The 14,975-nt window shown below is 40.2% G+C and overlaps 1 protein-coding gene across 3 annotated transcripts in view; it reads right to left on the bottom strand.

Annotated features, from left to right (window-relative positions):
• The window catches only part of EEA1 (early endosome antigen 1), a 175,420-nt gene that overhangs the window by 91,561 nt on the left and 68,884 nt on the right, over nt 1-14,975 (bottom strand). For 2 of the 3 annotated variants that reach the window (XM_077470781.1, XM_077470782.1), the window contains 4 exons: nt 11,824-11,863; nt 9,050-9,163; nt 7,579-7,700; nt 3,715-3,870 (listed from right to left, as the gene is read on the bottom strand). In XM_077470781.1, coding sequence (XP_077326907.1) covers nt 3,715-3,870; nt 7,579-7,700; nt 9,050-9,163; nt 11,824-11,863 — 432 coding nt within the window. Of the gene's footprint in view, nt 1-3,714; nt 3,887-7,578; nt 7,701-9,049; nt 9,164-11,823; nt 11,864-14,975 lie in introns of those variants that run through there. The other variant, XM_077470783.1, reaches the window with a different exon arrangement.

Here is a 14,975-nt window from a genome sequence, read left to right as displayed (position 1 = left end):
TTCACTAGCAGAAACTGATCATTTTTGTAAGTCGCGCTCTACTGCAGGCAAAGGATACTGTAGTAGCCTGGACATTCAAATACATCTTCCAACAGCCACTAGTATATATATATATATATATATATATATATATATATATATATATATATATATATATATATATATACACACACATATACATATACACACACATACATACACACACATATACATACATACACACACACACACACACACAGTATCTCACAAAAGTGAGTACACCCCTCACATTTTTGTAAATTTTGCAAATTTACACTGCTAGAGTCCATTCACACAAGGGCAAGGCAACACGACTTGCAGCGCGACTTTGGGAGGCAACTTGGACACGACTTGAGTATGATTCAAAGCGCGACTTGGGGCGACTTACAACACAACTTTAAGTCGCCCCCCAGGCCAGGCGACTTTGCCTGTGGCCAATCACAGAATAATCAGCTCTCGAGGGGGAACTCCACGCCAAATTTTAAATAAAAAAAATGGCGTGGGTTCTCCTCCAAGAGCATACCGTGCCCTTAGGTCTGGTATGGATTTTAAGAGGAACCCCCTACGCTGACAAAACAGCATGGGGGTCCCCTCAAAATCCATACCAGACCCTTATCCGAGCACGCATCCAGCTGGTCAGGAAATGGGGTGGGGACGAGCCGCCCCCCGATCCGTACCAGGCAGCATGCCCTCAACATGGGGGGGTAGGTGTTTTGGGGAAGGGGGGCACCCACCCCAAAGCACCTTGTCCCCATATTGATGAGGACATGGGACTCTTCCCGACAACCCCAGGGTTGTTGGGATCTGCGGGCGGGGGGCTTATCGGAATCCAGGAGCCCCCCAGATCCCAGCCCCCCACCCTATGTGAAGGAGAAAAATAAGGGTAAAAAAAGAAAAACACACACTAGGCAGGTTTTTAAAGTAATTTATTAGGCAGCTTCAGGGGTCTTCTTCCGACTTCGGGGGTCTCTTCCCACTTCTCTGCTCTCTTCTCCCGCTCTCCGGTTCTTCTGCCAGGCTCCTCTGCTATCTTCTTCCAGTTCTTTTGCTAGCGATGGCCCAGTCTTCTGCGTCGTCTTCTTCTCTCTTCTCTTCCTCCGATGTTGACACAATGCTCTCTCCCGCTGTAATGCTGTGTGAGTGGTGCACAACGACTTATATAGGCATGGTCACCCGGTGACATCACCCGGCGACCACGCCCCATGCCTATATAAGTCGTTGCACACCGCTCACATGGCATTACAGCGGAAGAGAGCGTTGTGTCAACATCGGAGGAAGAGAAGAGGGAAGAAGACGACGCAGAAGACCGGGCTAACGCTAGCAAAAGAGCTGTTAGATAGCGGAGGAGCCTGGCAGAAGAACTGGGAAGCGGGAGAAGAGGCCGAGTGGAGAATTCGGAAGAGACCCCCGAAGTCAGAAGAAGATAACCGGAGCTGCCCAATAAATGACTTTAAAAACCTGTCTAGTGTGTTTTTTTATTGACACTTCTGTTCCCTCAGGTGAATGGGTAGGGGTACTCACTTTTGTGAGATATATATATATATATATATAGATAGATAGACAGACAGACAGAGATCTCATTATATATATATATATTCTCTCTCTCTCTCTCTCTCTCTCTCTCTATATATATATACACACACACACACACACATAGATCAGAGTCCAAAATATATAAATAATAAAGAAATGACACCTGGAAACACACAGCACTTTAAACACTATACTCCTGAATTAGTCCCAAATTAATACGCAAAACCATAGGTATATATTGAATTTTTAGTTTTTTAATGTACATACATATACAATGGCGATAACTTATTTTGCAAGCACATTTTTTAAAATGCAAGTAGTGTTGGTTATACATTTTACAATCTTCTTATGCAATTTTCCTTTAGATTTACCAAAACCATATAATATGAGGTCTAATCTAAACACTTACAATTTGTATGCAATCAGGCATCCCCTTTCACTACATAATTGAAGGTAAATGTAAATGATATTGAATGAGAAAATTGTATAATGTATGGCCAGCTTAAGATATGTATTAACACATGAATAGTGTTAAGGGTTCCTTTAAAAACGTTCTACGACTGTGTAAAATACAGCTGTTTTCTATCCGCAATTATGTGGTCTTTACATTTTTCCACAATTATAAAGCCCTGTGGTGTGCTTAAAAAATGTGCATTAAATGCCACTAGCTTTGGGATGTCAAAGACAATGAAGTGCAATAAAATGAGCAGGAAAAAGAGCAAAGAGTCCAGTCTCCTGATCTACAAATCATGTGATTAGGTTTCCTTCAATAATAGAGTCCTATCTGCTGTTTTACACAGAGATAACTCAGGATACCATGGGCCTAATTTTATGAATTTGAAGGAAAACGTAAGCCACACTATGGAGTAACTATGCAGATTGTAAAGGAGAGCGATGAGACCCCCGAGCAATGCTATATTCCTTTCTGTGGTAAACACTGTAAAACTTCCAGCCACTGCAAAGTACAGCTAAAGACTTTATATTATAATAATAATCTATATTTTATATAGCACCTTTAAAAGGTAGCTCCTCAAAGAACTTTACAAAGAGAACACAAGAAATACACATGGTAACATAAAAGGAAAAGGGGGGCAATTACGTGAAAGCTTGTCTAAAGAAAAAATGTTTTTTAGATGTGATTTGAATGAGTTTAGGGAAGATAACTCTCTTCCAGATTGATCAGTTAAAGAGGTTGTAAACCCTTACAACACACTTTGACCTACAGGTAAGCCTAGATTAAGGCTTACCTGTAGGTCCAAGAAATATCTCCTAAATCTACGCGGTTTAGGAGATATTTGCCGAAAGACAGGCACCGCTGTCTACGGCGCATGCACGCAGGTGCACTGAGCGCGCCGAATTCAACGGCGATATGCCGCGAGTGGCTGCTCCTGTGCGCATGTGTGGGAGTGATGTCATCGCGGCTTCGCCGAATGACAGCGGCGGAGCAGCGATACCCACCGAGAAGATGGATGCGGCGGACTACAGGGGACAGTGGTGACTTTGCTGGCTCCTGTGTCAGGTAAGTGACACATAATGGACTACTATGCGATGAATATTAGTCTATTATGCTTTACCTTTGCAGGGAATGAAAGAGGAAGTAAACTCATCAGGGTTTACTTCCTCTTTAACAGGGATGAATTACCACTGACTGGGGTGCTTACAATTATCAGCTCTTATTTATTCATGTAAAACCTTTATCCCAAAAAGAAAAACAAACTGCTGTAAATGATTATAAAAAGTCTAGCTGGAGGTTGGCCATAAATTGGTTAGTGAATTTAAATTTGTAAGTACATTTAACACTACCCCCCCCCCTCCCCCAGACTGGCAACACTACTGTCTGCTGTGCCCCCTGGGCACATTTATGCAGAGTGGAGGCATTTTAATACAGGAGGTGTATTACTGGTCAGATCATCAGGTAAAAACAAAGAGGAAAACGTCTGAAAAAACAAAAACTAATGCAGCCATCGCATTTAATGATTGGTAAGCTGCAATATATTACATTTTCGGTTTTAGATTTCATACACCTAAAATTCATATAAAGTAGGACTTAGAAAAGAGTTTGGGGTATGCATGTGATAAACGATGTCATACGCATAATGAAGTATAAAAAAAAGTAGTTTTTTTCTTCTACGTTTTTAATTTACCCCTTACACTTTTACTTACCTCAGCATTGGAATTTTGCATCTGCAGCTGCTTACATTCATCCTTCAGCTTTTCAGATTCTTTTTCACGTTCCAGTGTGGTTTTGTCCATCAGTGTCTGGACCTGGATAAGCTCTTTTTTCAGCACAGCAACATCTTCAATACCTGGCCTTTGGAGCTGTAAAGCAAGAAGACTATAACTATACATAAGGCTAGAAGATTTCTCAGGAAACCAAGTTCTACTTATCTTTCAAGGTTATGCATCATCACTTTCACAAACCATTGCTCCATTACACAATTAGGGATATCCAGCCTGTGTACTATCCTGTATGATTAAAATTTTTTATATTACTGTATACTTTACCTAAATGCATACAGGAAATCCACCATCTCTCCATTTTGAATGTGAGCATGCACTTAAAGTGCCAATAGATCCCTACAATGAATGTCTCTGTGGTCTGTTAAAGAAGACTTTCATTTAAATAATACCCAATAGTCGACCACACACTGTAGTTTTACTGCTACAATGCGGGCCAGCTGCGGCAAATCGCATACTATCTATCTCTCTCTCTCTCTCTATATATATATATATATATATATATATATATATATATATATATATATATATATATATATATATATATATATATATATATATATATATATATATATATATATATATATATATATATATATATATATATATATATATATACACATATACACATATACACACTCTATCAGGAGTGTGAGGGCTTCTGCTCCATCTTAACTGCTGGTTCCAGCATTCCGGTTTTGGCTATGATGCATTTTCCCTCTCTGCCTGTCCACTTACAAGGTGATTGATCTCTGGGTGAAGACCAAACCGGATTTAAGCTAGCCAAGCCTGCAGTTCAAAGCTTGTGATAGCATGTTTAATACCCGATTAAGCAGCTTGTTTGTCTACCCTGCTCTGTTAGATTGGATTACCTCGTTGACGACCTTGGATCAGATATCGACTATTTTTGGAGCTCTGCCTGCCTTTTGACTTTGGGATTTTGACCCCGACTAGTCTGAACCTTGCCTTTCTGCCAACTGCACCTACCAGTTTGCTTTGCTCAGTTTGTGCATGCCCAGGTGTGGTAGCCAGGCACTACAGCTTTGTGTACAAGTCCTGGGGCAACCAAGTACCAGTAGGCCTGCTTGCCTTATGGGAAAGGTGGCTGCTTTGGTGAAGAACACAGAAGCCAGCTATAATGTCTGACCACCTACGTTAGGAGTGAGCGTGACATATACATGATTCTGTATTTCTGGGTAGGGGGAGTGTGCCACTGTCACTGGCTTCGGCACATGCCGATCAGCGATTTCCAGCCAATGTTTCATGACCAGAACCCACTGATCATCAGAGCGAGTGACAGGAGAGAGCTTAGTGTATGTAAACACAAAGTTCTCTCATGACAGCAGCAATGTGCAGGATTTTTGTTTCCCTGGAAAGCGGGAAATCAGCAAACATTACACAAAGTAAACATTGTTACATTGCACCTATATAATTTTTATTCAGATTATCACTGGGGTTCTGGTATTTTTTCCTGTTTTTAGATGTTTTCACATTCAGATGGTTTCACTTCATGTATATTTTTTATCACTAGTATCCTGTTACTCCACACTTACCTCTTGTGGAGTTGTGGGTCACTTCACCAAACTCTATTAATTATTCTATGATATACACTCTTTTTTTATATCCCAATATATACAATATTTTTTCTAGACCAGTTTGGTTCACACACACACACATCTTTACAGATGATGTGCAGGTTTTCCTCTGGCTGGCCATTTCCCTTTGGACTGGGCGGTTCATCCTTGCCTCAGCCCCGGATGAGACGGGTGCTCGGATACTCCCACCCTCTCCCATATGTTTGGGTATTTATGGTGCTAATATGTATGTAAATAATAAAGTTATCTTTTTTTAGTTTAGGGGGAGCTCATTATGATATTCTATATGTATATACAAGACTTTTTTGAATCTTAACACTAGGTCTACATTTTCAGTCTGTTGCGTCAAGCCCCTGATGATTGGACAGGTATCTATGAAAGGCATAGGGCTCCATAGATGCCAAGATATACTATTCAGAGATCAATTATGCACCTTTTTTTATGGAATTATGATATATTATGAATTAGATTACTGTATGAATACTTTATGTCAATCTTTTTATATATGCTAGTAAGACATCTGGATGTTGATGCTTGTGTTAATTATGAATTTATTCTCTGTATAATAAATTATATATATTTTTATTCAATTATATCAAGTTATTACCTCATTTAAAGTCCCATGACCACAATCCCATACTTGTTTGTACTTTTAAGGATGGAGGCATTTCACGGTGTATGCTTCAAAACAGATTCTCTTCTTTCTTTCATCACATTGCAATTGCCAATAGAGTTAGAAGATTCTCCCCCACCACCCCCATTGCCAACATGATGAAGTTACCTTCTCTTCTAGCCTATGTTGGCTCTAGTTTACTCAAGCCTGGCACGAGGGGAAGGAACTACAGTAGGCGAGGACTCCCTGAGGGGAGAAACAGATCTGTATGCATATGGTAGGAGGAGGAGAAATTGAGAATAGTAGGAATCCCCTTCCGTTAGTATCTCCCTCTAGGTATTCCTCGGGGGAACTTGGAAAGGCTAATGGCAGCTTTCACCCTTTGCCTACCAGATCGTAAGCCAAAGAATTCTGTGCATATGTATAGAAATGAAAGTGTTTCTAAAGTCAAAACATTTTTTATCCTAATGCATTCCCTGCATTAAGGTAAAATGTACCACTACTTGTTGTGTTTCCCCCTCCCTAAACACTTATCTGAATCTTCCACCGATCCAGCACTACTTTTTCTTCCTGTTCTCACAGGAGGCTTTGAAAGCAGAAAGAGCCATAGGCCTATCCATGATGATGAGGTAGAAGGGGTTGTGACTAAGCCATGCGGTGTGGGTCTATAGATTCAAGTCTGCAATGGTGCCCCCATGGCAAGTGGCTTGCTATGGAAGCACCCAGAGAAGAGGAGAAGGAGCTAAAAGAGCCAGTGAGGGACCCCAGAAGTGGAGGTTTGGGACCGTTGTGTGCAAAAGCAACGCATCAAGGTATCACATGTATGTTATATATAAAAATAATAAAAAATACAAAAACCTTTACAATCAATCACTTTAAAATAACAAGTTCTGGTAAAGAAGGATTTCCAGGTATGATAGTAGATATTTCTGGAAGTGGCTTTTCTTGCTTTCAGCAAAGTAAGAATATGAAAGCCCTCAAACACCCCTCCATCCTTTAAAGTGTGAGCTTCAACAGCAATGCTGTTAAAGCCAGAGAAGCAGGATGAAATAGAGGTCAATAAGACCATTGTGGAGATCTGATGGATCAAGTTCTCAAAAGGCATCCACACAGAAAAGCAGTACAGAGGGCAAGAACTGTAATCTTGCAGCAAGATTAGAATCATCTATAAATTGAAAAAAGATTGCCACTAATTTCTACAGTCTAGTTTGCCATTATCAATGGAAACAGTAGATTATTTAATGGTTCATCTCTGATACTTTGGTTTTGATTTTTTTAGAGACTGGCAGAGTAATTTAAATTTTTTGTTTATAAATTAGTTTGACTTACTGTTATTATTTCACATAACTTTCAGAGCTACTTCTTTCCATAGAAACTGCCTATACTGTCCTTTCCTTATACATTTTCTGTTGTACATCAGTCTTCCTTTTAAGCTCCTTCAATTTTTCTCATAAAGGCACCCCTCCTTGAAACAAATTAAACCTTAATATGTCAGTTATATAGACAATTTTGGTGACATTCGATCTCTGGTTGAAAAAAAAATAAAAAAATAAAAAAAAAAAAGGCTCCAACAATATTTACCAGGTCAGTCTTCAAATGTTCAATCTCCTGGGATTTAGCTTTCAACTCCTGTTCTAGACTTTTTACACTGTCTTCTGTCGCAGCATGCTTTCCTTTCTCTTCATCATATGCTGCTTTCAGCTCTGGATAAATATAAAACATTTATGATAATTTATAATGAGACAGTAATTGAGTTGTAAATCACACCAATTTTTTCTGTTCACTTCTAGGCTTTTGTATTCAGCCGTTCACTATCACCATCTAGGAAAAGAAAGCGGACACAACCAACCCCTGCACATAATATGCCTGGTTGGCTACTTTGACAAGAACGTCAATTCTTTTGAACATAAACTTCTCAATTTGTGTAATCCCTTTAGTTTTACACATGACTTCACTGAAAGTAAAGACATAGGTAAATTAATGGAAGTGCAAGTAGTTTGCTCCACTGCTGAAAATTATGCAAGATCCAATTTGGAAGGAATAACCCATTTTTTTTCAGGCCCACAGCAATGAATGGTGCAACCAAATTTTTAACAAGTAAAAGAAAACTCAGAAGTAAAAGCATGTAAAAAAAGCATGATTCAACGCATGACGTATACAAATATGCAATAAATGTATGGCCGACACAAATTTTTCATTTCATATGGAAATGTCTGATGATGCATAAATTCTAATCGAGGGTCATGGGATTTACTTTTAACACTTTCCCTTCATGATCTGAAAGTGTGCATTCTGAGGTTAGATGATAGCTTTATTCAGGCTAATGATGAAAATGTTTTTCGTGTTCATTCCTTTTTTTTATTCCAATTGCTATCTATTAAATGGAAGGTGTCATTTTATTAAACAATATCAGATCGGATGGCTTTGTTAAACCTAAAAAGGTGCATGCACATGCCCACTCTTTATATTTTCCCAACATGGTTTAGTTTTTTGGAGACTTTGAAAGGTTCTCACTCCTCTCACAAAAGATCTTGCAAAATAACGTACAATTAACTTTTTGAAAAATTTGGAACAATGTGGTACAAAGCATGTAGAAGTACACCGGACAGCACAGAGCTGCAAGCAGATTTTAAGTTAGGCATACACATGCAGTTTTTTTTTTTTTTTCTTTGAACCATTAGATTGAATAAAAAAAAACCTGACAGATGCCCATATCAACACAACGATGTGAGATGCAGAGATCTCCCCAACTGTGCTATTGTAACATGACAGGGGTCAGGCTAATCAAATGTTGGATTTCAATGCAGGACGCGTTGACAGAAGCCATTGTCATTAGACTGGCTTCTGAACAGACAGTGGTTCAAATGAACCAGAAGTCGGTCAGTTCCTGCTGAACCAGCTGACTTTCGCTACGTGTGTACTGTGTGCTTTAGAAGAGAACTTCTGCTTTGTCTGTCAGTCTTTTAATACTGAATATACTAATTAGCCAAGTTTATGCTTCTTACCACCCTATTTACCCACTCATAGAACATAAATACTTCATTGCACTTACCAACTATTTCAGTAGCCAGCTGTGCAGCTTTCTGCTCAAACAGGTCTTTCATTTGTTTAATATTAAAAATCTCAGTCTGGGATTCTTCCAGCTTTTGTTCTAAAGCTTGCAATTCTGTGGCAAAATAAACAGTGTAAAATACATAATTATTTGTACTTCAAATCACTTTACTGATTATTTAATCAATATATAAAAGAACAGGAAAATGTGGATATGGGGAGAGTGGGATTATTACGGTGCCAGTTTGAACATCAAATTATGTCATGAAATTGCCAATATCTCAAATAATTAAGATTTTTTATTTTTTTTCTAAATACAACAAAGCTTTATTGAAAAAACATTTTTTTGGATTAAAATATACTGTGTAATAACAGACATTTTACAAAAAAAAAAAAAATACCACAATACAAGGATAAAAATTCAATCCACTCGGTTTAAATTGCTGGTCAAGAAAGTCTTGACATGTTTCGCCATAACCATGGCTTCTTCAGGGGAATCAATTCTTAAACCCAAGGGAGAATGAACAACAACTAAGGATGGCAATAGACAATACATAGTTATTTACATAAAAGAATGCAAAATGACATACCGCCCGATTCCCCCCACCGAGATAGTCTATAGATCTCGGTGGGGGGAATTGGGCGGTATGTCATTTTGCATTCTTTTATGTAAAAAACTATGTATTGTCTATTGCCATCCTTAGTTATTATTCATTCTCCCTTGGGTTTAAGAATTGATTCCCCTGAAGAAGCCATGGTTATGGCGAAACATGTCGGGACTTTCTTGACCAGCAATTTAAGTGGATTGAATTTTTATCCTTGTATTGTGGCATTTCTTTTTTTTTGTAAAATGTCTGTTATTACACAGTATATTTTAATTAAAAAAAATGTTTTTTCAATAAAGCTTTGTTGTATTTAAAAAAAATTAAAAAAAAATCTTTATGTATTATATTTAATTATTTGAGATATTGGCAATTTCATGACATAATTTGATGTTCAAACTGGCACCGTAATAATCCCACTCTCCCTATATCCACATTTTCCATTTCCAATTAGGGATGAGGTGCCCCACCCATTAAAATTTCTCGCCATAAAATTTCTTTCCCTAAACATATAAAAGAACAGCTTTAGGCCTCATGCACGCTGGAGGTTTTTTGCTCCTGGCAGCAGCGGTTTGCAAAAAAAAAAAAAGACTGACGCTTGTAAGCATTTAGGCACGTCAAACGCTTGGGTGTTACTTTCTAGATTGTAAGCTCTAACGAGCAGGGCCCTCTAGTCCCTCCTGTATTGATTTGTATTGTAAAGTGTACTGTCTGCCCTCATGTTGTAAAGCACTGCGTAAACTGTTGGCGCTATATAAATCCAATATAATAATAATAATTTAATTGGGCAGAATAATAAATTTATTCTGGCCACTGAAATGAACTTAGCGCGTCAAGCGTTTTTTTTCTGCCAAAACGCCATTGCTCTTGGACGCATTCAATAAGAAGTGCCCCCTGTGCTAGTGGGCGCTTCAAATCCTCCATCCTCTGAACCCCCCCAAATACCCCCGCAGCAGTAATTTTCCAGAGCTGTAGGGATTAATGCAGCCATTGAGCCTGTCACGGACACTCATCAAAGGCGCAGACTATCAAAATGTGTCTCCGATGCTTCTCCAGTGGAGTGGAGGCACCCTACCATAGGAAGCTAGTTACTGGTTGAAAAATAATGAAATCCTAAAAAAAATACAGTCATCACATTTAAGGATTGATAAGCTGCAATATATTACAATTTTGTTCTTGGGTTTAATACTGCTTTAAAGCAGAGTTCCACTCACTTTTTAAAGGTGGTCTTAAACTAAAGACCACCCCTCCATCCCTTGTTTTTAGATATTTAAAATGTTTTTTTTTTCCCTAAACTACCCTTTTCTGAAGCACTAAGTGTACTTCCATTCCAGCCGAACCGTGGGGCAGGACATCATGTACTCTTGTGCGGCGAGCCCCCCCACCACTGTCTTCTGGGACCTGTGTGTATCCCAGAAGACAAGCACAAATCGCTGCGCAACTCACGCATGTGCAGTAGGAAACCGACTGCGAAGACGCAAGGCTCCACTGCCGGTTTCCCTTAGTTGGAATGGTAGTGCCTGAACCCAATCCGATGGATGGATCAGCCTCGGGGGGGGGGGATCCCCTGTTTACCTAAGTGAAAGGAAAAAAAATCCCCAATTTTGGGTTGTCCCTAGAAATGTAATAGAGGGGAAATCCTCCAATGTGGACACAAGTTCTGCTGTCGTAGGGGTCCTCAGGGAATTCCCTTAATTCGCAGCGATTTCCTCTCACTTCCCGTTTGGCTATGGGAGAGGAAGTGAAGAGAAAGCTATGAAATGGGACACAAAATGTGACAGGGGTTATAACCCTCACTTGCTACATCAAAAATGGAAAAAAAAAATTGTGCCTATAGTTCTACTTTTAAGGGTAAAGCTGGAAAGAAAAAACAACCCATATATTTACACCAGAGCTCCCAGGTTGGTGTAACTTAATCTGGAAGATTCTCTGTACAAGCTGGACCATGATTTTTGTGGAAACTGGCCTATCTCACAGTCTAATGACTGAACTGGAAGATGCCCTAGATACTCAGGTGTCCCAGCAGCACTAAAGACAAAAGGAAGGGAGTGAATACCAATACATGCGTAACATTGGCCAACCTAGCAAGAACATCTAGAATTTGGAATATCATTTCAGTTCTCCATTGACTCCTGTACAATAATACATTCTTCAATAAAAGAACTGCAATTACCTGTGGCTGCGACCATGGTTGTCCCATCTGATGCAGAGCACTATAAAATAAATAAAAGACAACAGACAATTATAATACAAAAGGAGGCACTGAGCGCTATATAAACTGGAACATCTGTGTATGAAGTTACATCTAGTATGATTATTTAAAGCTAAACCAGTAGTATAACGAAAGCAAATCAAAAAGGTAGCATTAACCCTGATCAAAAGTAAGAAGTTGTAACTGTATACATAAAAAGAGTAAAAAAAAAAAAAAAAAAAGCCATATACAGTATCTCACAAAAGTGAGTACACCCTCACATTTGTTAATATTTTATTATATCTTTTCATGTGACAACACTGAAGAAATTACACTTTGCTGCAACGTATAGTAGAAAGTGTACAGCTTGTATAACAGTGTAAATTTAGTGCCCCCTCAAAATAACTCAACACACAGCCATTAACTTCTAAACAGGTGGCAACAATATGAGTACACCCGTAAGTGAAAATGTCCAAAATGGGCCCAATTAGCCATTTTTCCCTCTCCAGTGTCATGTGACTCGTTAGTGTTACAAGGTCTCAGGTGTGAAAGAGGAGCAGGTGTGTTAAATTTGGTGTTATTGCTCACTCTCATACTGGTCACTGAAAGTTCCACAGGGCAGCACAGTGGCCAAGACCATACAGTGGTTTAACAGGACAGGCTCCACTCAGAACAGGCCTTGCCATGGTCAACCAAAGAAGTTGAGTGAATGCGCGTCACATCCAGAGGTTGTCTTTGGGAAAAAGATGTATGAGTGCTGCCAGCATTGCTGCAGATGTTGAAGGGGTTGGAGGGTCAGCCTGTCAGTGCTCAGACCATATGCCGCACACTACATCAAATTGGTCTGCATGGCTGTCAGAAGCCTTTGCATGGCATGGCATGCATTGCAGAAGGAAGCCTCTTCTAAAGATGATGCACAAGATAGCCCGCAAACAGTTTGCTGAAGACAAGCAGACTAAAGACATGGATTACTGGAACCATGTCCTGTGGTCTGATGAGAATGCCAACATGTACTGTGACATGGGTGGCATGGCATTATTCAAACATAACGACCCCAAACACACCTCCAAGACGACCACTGCCTACTAAAGGTGAACGACTGACCAAGTATGCCTCCAGACCTAAATGATATTGAGCATCTGTGGGGCATCCTCAAAATGGAAGGTGGAGGAGTGCAAGGTTTCCAACATCCACCGGGTCTGTGATGTCATGATAGAGAAGTGGAAGAGGACCTCAGTGGCAAACTGTCAAGCTCTGGTGAACGCCATACCCAAGAGGGTTAAGGTAGTACTGGAAAATAATGGTGGTCATACAAAATATTGTTACTTGGGCCCAATTTGGACACGTTCACTTAGGAGTGTACTCACTTTTGCTGCCAGCGGTTAAGACATTAATGGCTGTGTGTTGAGTTATTTTGAGGGGTGAGAAAATTTACACTGTTATACAAGTTGTACACTCACTACTTTACATTGTAGCAAAGTGTAATTTCTTCAGTGTTGTCACATGAAAAGATATAATAAAATATTTACAAAAATGTGAGGGGTGTAGTCACTTTTGTGACATTATGTATATAGTAGCAGAGACCCTAGAAAATAAAATGGTGGTGGTTGCAATTTTAATGTCACGCGGTATTTGTGCTGCAGTTTTTCAAATGCTAATTGGAAAAAAATACACTTTAACCGCTTGACCACTGGGCACTTAAACCCCCTTCCTAACCAGACCAATTTTCAGATTTCGGTGCTCTCACACTTTGAATGACAATTACTCAGTCATGCAACACTGTACCCACATGAAATTTGTGTCCTTTTTTTCTGAAAATTCAGTTCAATAAAAACAAAAAAAATAATCTTTGTTTCTGTTAAAATTTATTGCAGAGTATTAGCAAGCATTGTCAGAGTATTGGCAGAGTATTATAGAGTATTGGCAGGGTATTGCAGGGTATTGACAGAGTATTGGCAAAGTATTGCACATTATTGAAAATTACTGCAGAGTATTGCACAGTAGTATGGGCACAGAGCAGCGCTGTGGGCACCACAGATCCAGCCCATAGCGCTGCTAAAAAACGATCTCTCCCCTCGCACTTTACAGATCAGGACAGAGAGGGGAGGGAGGAACCGGTGTCAAGACATGACGCCAATTTGTTTACAAGTGATCGCTGTCATTTGACAGGGCGATCACATGGTAACCGGCCGCTACAAGTGGCCGTTTACCGTGATCCGGATCAGGGATGTTTGCGGAAGCGCGCCCCAGGGGGCACGCGAGAGCAACATTTTGTGAGGACGTCCATGGATGCCCTCCCAGAATAAGCCAACCTCGCTGTAGCCGTCTTTCGACTATCTTGGGTCTGGTATGGATTTGAAGGGGAACCCCCATGCCAAAATAAAAAATGGTGTGGGGTACCCCCCAAACCAAAATCCATACAGGACCCTCATCTGAGCATGCAGCATGGCAGGTCAGAAAAGAGGGGGGGTGGGGGTACAAGAGCAAGCACCCCCTCACTCCTAAGCCATATCTGGCCACATGCCCCCAGCATGGGGGGGGGTCTGCTTCTTCCCTACACAACCCTGGACCCCCAGATCCCGCCCTCCATGTCAATGAGTGTACATTGTACCACTACTCATTCACAAAAAAAAAAAAAGTGTCAAAAAGAAACAGATGCTTTTTTTGCTATATTAAAATTAAAAAAGAGCCATCGTCAATCAAGAAAGAAAAGCTCTGCCCACGGTTCCCGCCATTTGCCTGCTCTGCCGTGTGACAGTTCTTAAATAGCCTAGGGGCAGAGCCACCCCACAACATCATGCACCAGTCAGTGTCCCCTCCACTAAGCAGGAGGGAGTTTTTTTTTTAAGTTTTTTTCAAGTCTAGCAGTGGGCGTCGTGATTGATGATGGATCTACACGGGGGACATTGTTTTTTCATTTTTGATAAAGGAGTTGTCAAAAAACTGGGTCTGGTGTTTTGATTTCTTTTTTACACTTTTTTGGGTGAATGAGTAGGGTACAATGACCCCATACTCGTTCACATGGGGGGGGGGCAGATCTGGGGGTTGTTGTTAAAGGGGGCGTCCAGATTCGAATAAGCCCTCTGCCAGCAGAACCTCACAGCCACCGGACAAGGGTTGTGGAGAAGAGGCCC

This window comes from Lithobates pipiens, unplaced genomic scaffold (assembly GCF_037356315.1).
Source record: "Lithobates pipiens isolate NorthernLeopardFrog02 unplaced genomic scaffold, aLitPip1_a1.2 Scaffold_8, whole genome shotgun sequence".
NCBI lineage: Eukaryota > Metazoa > Chordata > Amphibia > Anura > Ranidae > Lithobates > Lithobates pipiens.
Note: the sequence above shows the minus strand (reverse complement) of the source record. Positions and strands in the feature narration are given on the sequence as shown.